Source organism: Dermacentor andersoni, chromosome 7 (genome assembly GCF_023375885.2).
Source record: "Dermacentor andersoni chromosome 7, qqDerAnde1_hic_scaffold, whole genome shotgun sequence".
In the NCBI taxonomy this organism is placed as follows: Eukaryota; Metazoa; Arthropoda; class Arachnida; order Ixodida; family Ixodidae; genus Dermacentor; species Dermacentor andersoni.
The window spans coordinates 135430957-135440406 of record NC_092820.1 but is presented as its reverse complement, the minus strand read 5'-3'; the positions used below and the strand labels follow the sequence as shown (position 1 = coordinate 135440406).

The 9450-nt window shown below is 46.4% G+C and overlaps 1 protein-coding gene across 1 annotated transcript; it reads right to left on the bottom strand.

The window, feature by feature from the left end:
• Positions 1-506: 506 nt before the first annotated feature.
• Positions 507-3663, bottom strand: LOC126534510 (sulfotransferase 1 family member D1-like). The gene is made up of 2 exons (XM_050181777.1): positions 3213-3663; positions 507-571 (listed from the first exon to the last, which is right to left on the bottom strand). Exons 1-2 carry the CDS (start codon positions 3661-3663, stop codon positions 507-509), a joined length of 516 nt encoding a protein of 171 aa, XP_050037734.1.
• Between the last annotated feature and the right edge of the window lie 5787 nt (positions 3664-9450).

Sequence of the window (9450 nt, the reverse complement as noted above, 5' to 3'; positions counted from 1 at the left end):
ATTATATTGTTGCTTAGTATGACTTCCACTTTTCATTTTGTAATGTATGTATTTATACTCTACGTAATCCACTGTATGCTGATATTATAAACCTGTATGTGGTGTATGCTGCGGCGTGGGTGGCGCTTTGTACGACAGAAAATGGTAAAACGACGCTTCTTTAGCTAATAGCAAAAAAGGCGTCGAATCAGAACTGATTACTTTTCTTTCGTTTGATCTAATAACGAATAATAAGTTTGTACATATCACATCAGATGGAGCGTTTTCGTGGTTTTCATGGTTTTCGTGATCTAGCCTAACCAAACATAACCTACCCTAGATAGCTTCCGAGGTTTGAATTAGAGAAGTGAACAAAAGAGGGTAAGGACTAGACAGTTCATGTCCCACAGACTCTACCATCAAAGTGCCAGCTGACTGTAGAATTGGAATGGAAAAGTTTGGAATAGCTTTATGTTATGGCGCCCGAGGTTCACTACTGTGAAATTATTCTGGGAAAGTCGGCGCATCTACAGTTGCTGCGGCGGTGGGCAGCAGAGGATGTCAGCACGTGCCTTGAGACCCAGAGGGTGTTCTGAGGCACGTGAGTGCAACCGAATTTGTCGAACAGTCGGCGATAACACAACATGCGACTAATGTGATCAAGCTGCCGCGACTAATTCTTGACGCCAAAGTAAATTTTGGTGTACCTCCAGTGGGCACGACCAAGATCACGTGAAAACGAAATCACGAAAGCCGGCGGTAATTACCATAAGGCATCCATCTACCAGATACGTGACGATGAAGAGATAGAAAAGATAGGAAAAGTGTTCAGCGCATGAACAAAAGTTCTTGTGCTCGTGTGCCAATAAAAGCTGGCGTAGAACGAGGTTTTACAGTTTGCAGGAAATGCGCAAGACCATTACATATGTACAAGCAGTTATGTAAAACAGGGTAGCTTTGCGTCGGGCTAGTTAGCTAAACATTAAAAACTTTTGCTCGTCTAAAGCTACAGCAAAAAGCCAATAAAGTGGGCCTAGCTACAAGCAACACAAAGAAGCACAAATACAAGCACATTTGATATACTGTGCGTATACCTGTACCTCTTTTCTAGGTTGTGTGTAAGTCTAGCAGAGCAAGAATGTTTCACGAAAGAAAGCAAGGTCGCGTAGCTCACCTTGCTATTGACCTTGATTCGAACAGCGGCTTGATTTTCGATTAGCAAATATTGCGGTCACTTCTATAAGTGACCACTCGCAGTGGTTTAGCACTGATGACGCTTTACTGCTAAGCACAAGGTTGTGAATTTCATTGCGGGCAGCGAAGGCCGCATTTCGATGGGGGTGACATGCAAGAACACCCGTGTCATGTGTTTTGGGGGCACGTTGAAGAAGCCCTGGTGGTCAAAATTAATCCGGAATCCCTCGCTATGGCTCGGATTCGAATCATATCGTGGTTTTCGTCTCGTAAAAGGCTGTCATTCAATCAATAATTCTTATGCTACCAAGGCTGAATCCAGGAACGCTCAAGGGCTTTTGGAAAGATGGCTCCAAGACGCGAAAATACTTTTACATTTGTGACTTTACGCTGACGTGCTCGCCCTGCGGTTTGCGCATGAAACTGAGGAGAGAAATAGTTATCTGTAATTTTCTCCACATGCTAAATGAATCGTTTTCCCACGAAATAATATCCATGCAATACCCAACGTGTCTTATATGCTACGCTGAGTTTTATGCCTCCAAATTATGATTTCGGCGGGGCGAAATCGGCTGTCTATATTTGTGTTTTTGATATGCTGGAGTAAAGTCTCCACAGTGGATCATCCAACAAGCTATTTACTATGTAAAGGAATACTATAATAAGTAAATTTTTACGCAAATGCCGCTTCATTATTTTTGCACAAGCGTGTTCTGCATGCCCACGAAAGACCGAACAAGTGGTTCTAACTTTTTTGGACGTGGAACTGTGTTTGGGTTATTATTGGGATATGCAAATAGTCTCAGGAGAACACCTATCCACAAGAGCAGCCACCGCCCGCCTGAAAGAACACTGCATACTAATGCATACCAAGTTGCGATTTGTCAAGCCATTGCTGTCCTTGTCGGTTGTGCACCGGATTTTGCAAACACTGGCACCGTCAACACACACATAACGATCACCTCAAAGCACCTCAAACCTGTCATATCCGGACTGTAGCGATGGTTTGTGTTAGCCAACCGTTCATCTCTGGAACGTAGAGTGAACGTGCATAGTTGAATAATAGGAAACGACACCTGTGTGGTGTTTGGTTTGCTTTATTGGTGGGCTAGTTCGTTTATTTTTTTTTTAGTTTGCGCAGCTGTGTTTATATACACTTCTTATGTGTCCTTAAAGCTTCAGTTGTAAGACAGCGCTTGCGTCGGCTCCTCTTGTCCGTGTTCCTTCGTTGCGCTGCGGCAGAATCCTTGCGAAGTCTAAATGTTCTTACAATACCACTGACAATAGAAAGACTGGTTGATGCAGGGCAGAAGACGGAAGTGTGTCTGGACTTCTGGCGCGAACTAATTTTCAACCTTCGTCTATTGCGGCCCTGGTCTTGCTGGTCTGCTCTTGCGGATACACCTAAATAGTTTGTAGGCGTTTGTCCGCACGTAACACTAGTGTAACGGTACCTCTTCAGTGTTTATTTATGCAGGTATAGACCCCTCTGTCTTTTTGTAACGATGGTTGAAACCGGAAGCACTTTAATAGCATCGAATCTTGACTTTAAGGAAGTCCTATTCCTGACCAAAGACTCATGACATCACAGCCTGACGTACTGGATGCTATCCACTCTTTCAGCATGCCTGCCTGATTCTCAGAAAATATTTTCTTGTAGCTCCCGACGGTACCATCCCGCACAAATTCATGTCTGGGAGGACGGTTGTCGAGGAATTTCTGGGTGACGAGTAGTGACTGACAGATCGAGGCATTTCTGCGGCTCCTGTGACACACCGAAAAATCGATGGTTGCCTTCAGGAATTCCTTGAAGACAGGGCGCATGCGTTCTGCCGAAGACATTTCGACAATGCGTTGCAACATTGTGGGATCCTTGGAAATGCGTTGGCCGTATTCATGACCTAGAAACTGCGCGATCTTCCGTACTTGTGCCCCAATGTTGTCGTGCAGGTCTTCGTAGGTTAAAAACAGAACGTTACTGTCCTTTCTGCGTGAGTAAAAAGGCAGGAGACTGTCTTGAAAGTAGCGTCCGGACGTACTAGCACCAGTGACAAAACGCTTCAGGTGTTCGTCGAAACTTCCTACGTCCTCTTCATTGACTGTGTGCGTCAATAACTGGTAGTAGGACGATACGCAAACATCGTAAGGGTTTCTCGCGACGTAGATGTACTTTGCTCGAGATGAAAACCTGCTCTCGTCGAAGAGCAGGTGTGTCCTAATTGTGCCGGGTCTCGGCATGCTGCCCAAGGAGTCTGCGCCGAAGAGCTCCAGGAATGGTGTCTCCGCGATGAACTGCGAGAGATCGCACGGTGGCTGGCCATCGTGAAAAACACCGTAGGCGATGTACTGTACCCAAGTCGTGCCGCTCTTGGGGTAACCGGTGACGAAAACGTCGTCCTCACGTGGCTCGTAAGACAGGGCGGAAATGACGGCATCGTCAGGAAAGAAGCAGGCCACGTTGACGCCTTGCACTGTTTTCCGGAACGCCATCCGCACGAGGTGAAGTTGATAGTCTGAAATGCATTTAAATAAAAGATGTTGGCTAACGAAGTGAAATAAGTCGAACTAATAAGAAGTCTACGTCTTTTAGGTGCGGCTGAAAAGTAGGAGGCGCATGGCCGAAATTCATGTTGTTCAAAGAGCTTAGTGGATAACCGGCGCAAATGCTTTTTAAGAACTGACTTTCTGCCACAACCGAGTTGGACACTCCATCGAACAGGATCGGAAACACCACTTAGAGCTCCACTTAAGGATCCGCAGGGATTAATTGACTGACACACCACCGTGGAGTGAGGTCCTGAATGGAAGTTCGCTTAGATTCGTCGTCGCCTGCGAACTGCTAAAGGATGCTTGAAGGGCTAAATCTGGCTGAAGATATGTGATGATCGGAAAAAACTGTTACATGTCACGATGGCTGAGTATTGATGGCATTGTGTAGCTGACAACGAGGTAGCAGGTTCGATTGCCGGGTGTAACGGCCACCAGCAAGAGGAATCGGAATACAGGAAAACTCGTGTACATTGGGTACCCATTTAAGAAACCACGTGGTCAAAATTATTCCAGAGCTCCTAAGTGCGGCGACAATCATAGCACATTTTTGAATTTCTAGACGCTAAACCATACAATCTAATTTTACTAAAACGCGGTTTGTTTAAATTTGCTGACTAAGTTCATTAATTATTTTACATTCGTATGGAGTCATGCTTAGTGAAATTATAGGTAAGATGATGTTAGTTTGTTAGGCTTTCTCTACTATTGGTAACAACTTACTTAGCCGGCTTCGACACCATCGAGAACGGGGGCTATTTAGGAATTCCGAAGCCGAAATGAGGGAAGCGCTCTTAACATTACCCAAAACAAAACCCCAACAAAAAGAAAAGTTAAACGCAATTGGCATTTTCTCTGGCCGCAACTCATTCCACGCGCATACAGACCAGCTGACCATGAACTGAATCCCTTTCCTGGTCCCTCGATCAGACTAGACGAAGAAGGTTGAACTAACAAAGCAACAACGATGCGCGTGACCGTTGAATAGATGGTGACAACTGAATGCATCTCGAGTTAATCGCGCGGGCACCGACTTGATGAGGAAACTGGCCTTCACATCCCAGGAGACGCCGATAACTACCGCCATCCAAAAGCACTGAAAAAGGCAACAAAATGTTGACCACCGAATAGCTGTCAAGTCTCAACATTGATTTGGCGGCGCTTTAGGAATGCGTGTGAGAAGTGGCGGCGTGGGCGGAGAGGGGTGGGGGTATGCGTCTTAATTACGGGGGGGGGGGGGGGGGGGCGGGCCCCTTTTTGGGTACGTGCCTGATGCCAGCAAGAGTTACCGAGGTACGCTAAGCCAAGTTAGCACCCGATTGAATTCTGGGGCGCTATAACGTAAACCTATTCCAAACTTTTCTATTCCAATTCTGCTATCAGCCCTCCACGATTGGTGAAAAATTTTTTTCGACCACCCCCACTTCAACTGTTTGTCACGCGACGTCACGAAAACCGCGATACCTCCCCATCTGATATGATGTGTACCCACTGATTATGCATGATTTGACAGAAAAAAGAAAAACAGTTATTTCTGATTCGACCCCTTTTCGCCATTAGCCCTCGGCTATTGGTAAAAAGTTTTCCGGCTGCACCCACTTCACCTGCCTGTCACGCGACATCACAAAACCGCAAGAACTCACCGCGTCAAAGTGACGTGTACGCGATAAAGATGCATTAATATGCCGAACAAAACTGAATTTTCTTCGGAATAGCCGCAGGCTGCCCCGTTCCGATAGGAATAGAAGATGGCTGCCGCCGATCGCTCAGACGCTGGCTACTCGCACCTGCCGGAGAGCATGGGTGTATTTGCGTATAATATGACTTCTTGCGTGGCCGTGTAACGTTTTCGAGCACTTTCGGCACGTTTACCCCCTCATTCTGCCAACTCTTCTTTGCTGAGGGTCCGTTTTAGCGTCATTCTTCAGCTTCCGTTGCATGCCGCCGCGATTTTCGACCAGCCACCGCAAGCTAAGTAAGGGAAAGCCGACCAATCGTAGACGCCGGCACCACCCTCTTCATCCGGTAATCGACTTTCAGTGCAGTGGCTCGGCCCCATCAAATCCCTCTCCACTTGAGCGTTCTCCTCGCCTCTTGTCAGCCAATTAGATACGACAAGCCGCTCAGTGTAGGCAATGTTATTAGTTTTTCAAGCAAACAAAAGGGACCTCCTATGAACGAGGAGAGCGTTTGATTGGTTGGTTCATACAACCCTGCGGATGACCGCCCGGTACTTGCGTTGGTGGTTACGCAAAGTTGACGTCAGGAGATTGGAATAGAAACATATTGGAATAGTTTTACGTTATAGGGCCCCTGGTACCTTATCTACTGCCGTGGTGCTTTAATACTTGCCACCGTGGAATTTAGCGGATGGACGTCGCACACCGTGCCCGTGCTGAGTCAAATTAATGTTACGTCCGTGGAAGCTGAGCTTGTCCTTGCGCTTCAAGTACGTTGTGGTCGTATGACGCACGTGGTAGCCCTCTGATGAAGAGCAGTTCTACCATCAACTGGGACGCGGCTTCGAGGTTCGAGCACTTCGCTGTGAAAGTTGGAGTGTTTATTGATGCTTATCGTATTTATTTATATTGTGCTAGCATGTCAGTATGCTTAGTATTTTAGCATGTTTATCGATGCTGTGATATTGGAGATACGCGTCGTATTTAAGAAATCCTAACGCATTTGCGCAAAATCCCTGCGAGAAAAAGTACCATCTGGCACAGCATGAAAAGACGGAAGGTCACCTGGCAGAGGTTAAGCGCGACAAGCCCTCGACGTCCAAGCAGTCGTTTTTAACAGTAGCGTTCAAGGACGACAGGACGAACGCTTTCAACGTCGATTTGTGCGAGGCCCTTGTGGCTGCAAATATTCCTTGGGTCAACATTGAAAATGCTGTACTGAAACCGTTCCTACAGAAATATTGCAACTACAACGTGCCGTCTGAGTCGACGCTGCGGAAGAACTACCTCCGGCCTTTGTATGAAGAAACGTTAAGAAGAACCAGAGAAGAGCTTAGCGACTCCTGCATTTGGATTTCCGTAGACAAAAAACAGACGTCAAGGGGTGCTTTGTCTCTCACTTTCTAGCTGGGAAGCTTGCAGCACACGAGAAAACAAGGTCTTTCCTCGTGTGTTCGAAGCCTTTGGAGAGAATAAACGGCCAGTCCATAGCATACTTTGTAAACGAATCCCTGAAGGTTCTGTACCCTGCAGGAGTCGATGACACCAAGGTTTTGTTGCTCTACACAGACGCCGCAGCCTACATGCACAAGGCTGCTCATCGTTTGAAGACGTTCTACTCGTAGATGGTGAATGCCACACGCCTAGCTCATGCGCTCCACCGTGTTTGTGAAGAGTTGAGGAAGCACTTCATTGACGTCAACGAGCTCATTGCTTCAGGCAAGGCCATGTTCCTGAAGGCACCATCTCGCGTGTGCTTGTTCAAGGAGAAGTTGCCGGACGTACCCCTTCCGCCAGAGCCCATCGTCACACGTTGGGGAACATGGCTAGAAGCTGTTGAGTATTACAACTGCTACTTTTCGGACATCAAGGTCGTGATTAACGGCTTTTCAGGTGATCAGATCGCTGCAGTCAGAAAGGCTGAAGCTGTCCTCTCTGTGCATAGCCTCCAAGGAGACCTCACCTACTTGTGCGCCAACTTCACGTTACTCGCAAATACTATCAAGAAACATGAAAGTTCGGGAAAAACTCTAATTACGAACATTACGGTAATTCTCCATGCACAGCAAAGAATCGCCACCGTTCCTAAAGGACCAATAGCCTAAAAGGCACGTGCGAAGTTATAATCGGTCTTGGGCAAGAACGAGGGATTTTCTGTCCTTAAAGAAGTTTCAGGGCTCCTTGCTGATGAGCACTCTAGGATACAAGTGTCGGTTAAGCCATCGAATGTTCCCAAGTACAACTACGCTCCAATAACATCTGTCGATGTCGAGCGTTCCTTCTCAGCGTACAAGTTCATTCTCATTGACAAGAAGCACAATTTTGAATCGAAAAATCTGGAGATGGTGGTAGTTTGCTCTTGTTTCCACAATTTTCACAGTGATTCTTAGACTAGGTTCTACGTGCTCTCCAAACAGATTTCTTCAAAGATGTGCACGTCAAAATGGGTGGAACTGTATTTGGCAGTGTTATGACGTCTTGCCTGTACAATTCTCAGGGTGTCATTGTACATGAGAAAATTACCAGAGTTGTACCTAAACAGTCCTCATGTAAGAACATGTTAATTGCTTAATAAATCGTCGTCTCTCTCGCACTTATTATTTTTCCGTTTTGATGTATCTTAATTTAATTGCGTTAGGCAGACACGACGTAGCGCTTTTCTTAATCAGTATTTCCTGCTTTCTATTATTCTTTTTCATGCCTGTTTCACTATATGTGACGCTCGAGTAAGTGACAGTGGCCATTGAACATGATTATCAACAGTTTGCTTGTTGAATTAAGGCAATAGGTCGTCATTAGTCCAGCAGTCTTATGGGACAATTGCACGGCTATGTTCAACTGTTGGCGCCTTTGTAACATTATAAACAATAACAGTTTTTGTTTTCCTGTCGTAGATACAGGTCGCGCACGTCTTCGTTTGAAATTATTTGCATTTATGTAAAAATTTATTGTGCTCATATTTACGCCGTTGGAGGCCTAAAACGTTGTTTTGCCTGCCTATTTTTGGCGCCTCAAACGCGCTTTTTTATAATGCCTAAAAATCCGGCCTGTACTTATCAGTGTGTCAGCCTTCCTTTTAGAGTACATTTCCGGGCGCTTCCCAACTCCGGCTGCGTCCGGTATGTGACTGTTCATTATGCGTCAACGGGGAACGCAAATGCTTCGACGTGTTCACACTTGCCGCCACAGGCGGCCCTCGTCACGCTAAGCTGTGTGAGATAGACAATGGCTGACGATTGGGCTAGTTTCTAAGACATTAAGAATGACGAAGCATCCCGAAGCAGTTTAACACTGTGTCTCAAAGCGTTAGCTGCCACGAGGTGGGGTGGGAGAAACCAACACGCTCCCGATCGTAGCGCAAGGAAGAAGGTCATTAATTCTAGTGGCCGAACGGAAGCTAGAGCATACACAAGCGCTACAGCTCGTGGTATGTGGGACGCGACGTACACGTGCCGGTCGTGTCATCCAGTCGAACGCCTTTATGACGAAGTGCTTGGGGCGTCCGAAATCCTTGGTCATACAAATCACTTCATTGTAAAGGTCGCGCAGCGCACAGCTCACACAAGAACAAGGACAGAGGTCGCTATACAGGTCACTCCGTTCTATGAAGAGGTGCCCGACTGTAGTTGGCGTCGGCATCATAAAAACATGCCTACAGTGTGAACATCGCGCTGCTGGATCCCACCGTCTATGGACTAACGTAACGGTCATTGCACCGCCACCAACGCCAAGCAATATGCATACAAGCCTATGTGTTATCGCTCATAACCACTGCAGTCACTCTGGCAACCTTCTTAGTCTACTTACAAATACTTGATCACTGTGTGATCAACGAAAAAGCTGGAACAGTTTTCACGCACCGCTTCGGTAGCAACGGAAAGCCTTTTAGCCCAATATCTCCAATGCAAAGCCCTTAAAGGCGACAGACGTGGTGTTGAAAGTCATATTTGGTAGAAACGCACGTTTTTAGAGTCAGGGGGAAAAGAAGGCCACAACATCCAGGCCGACCCTCGTTTGCAACATATATCGAAACGTTTATTAAAAAAATTGG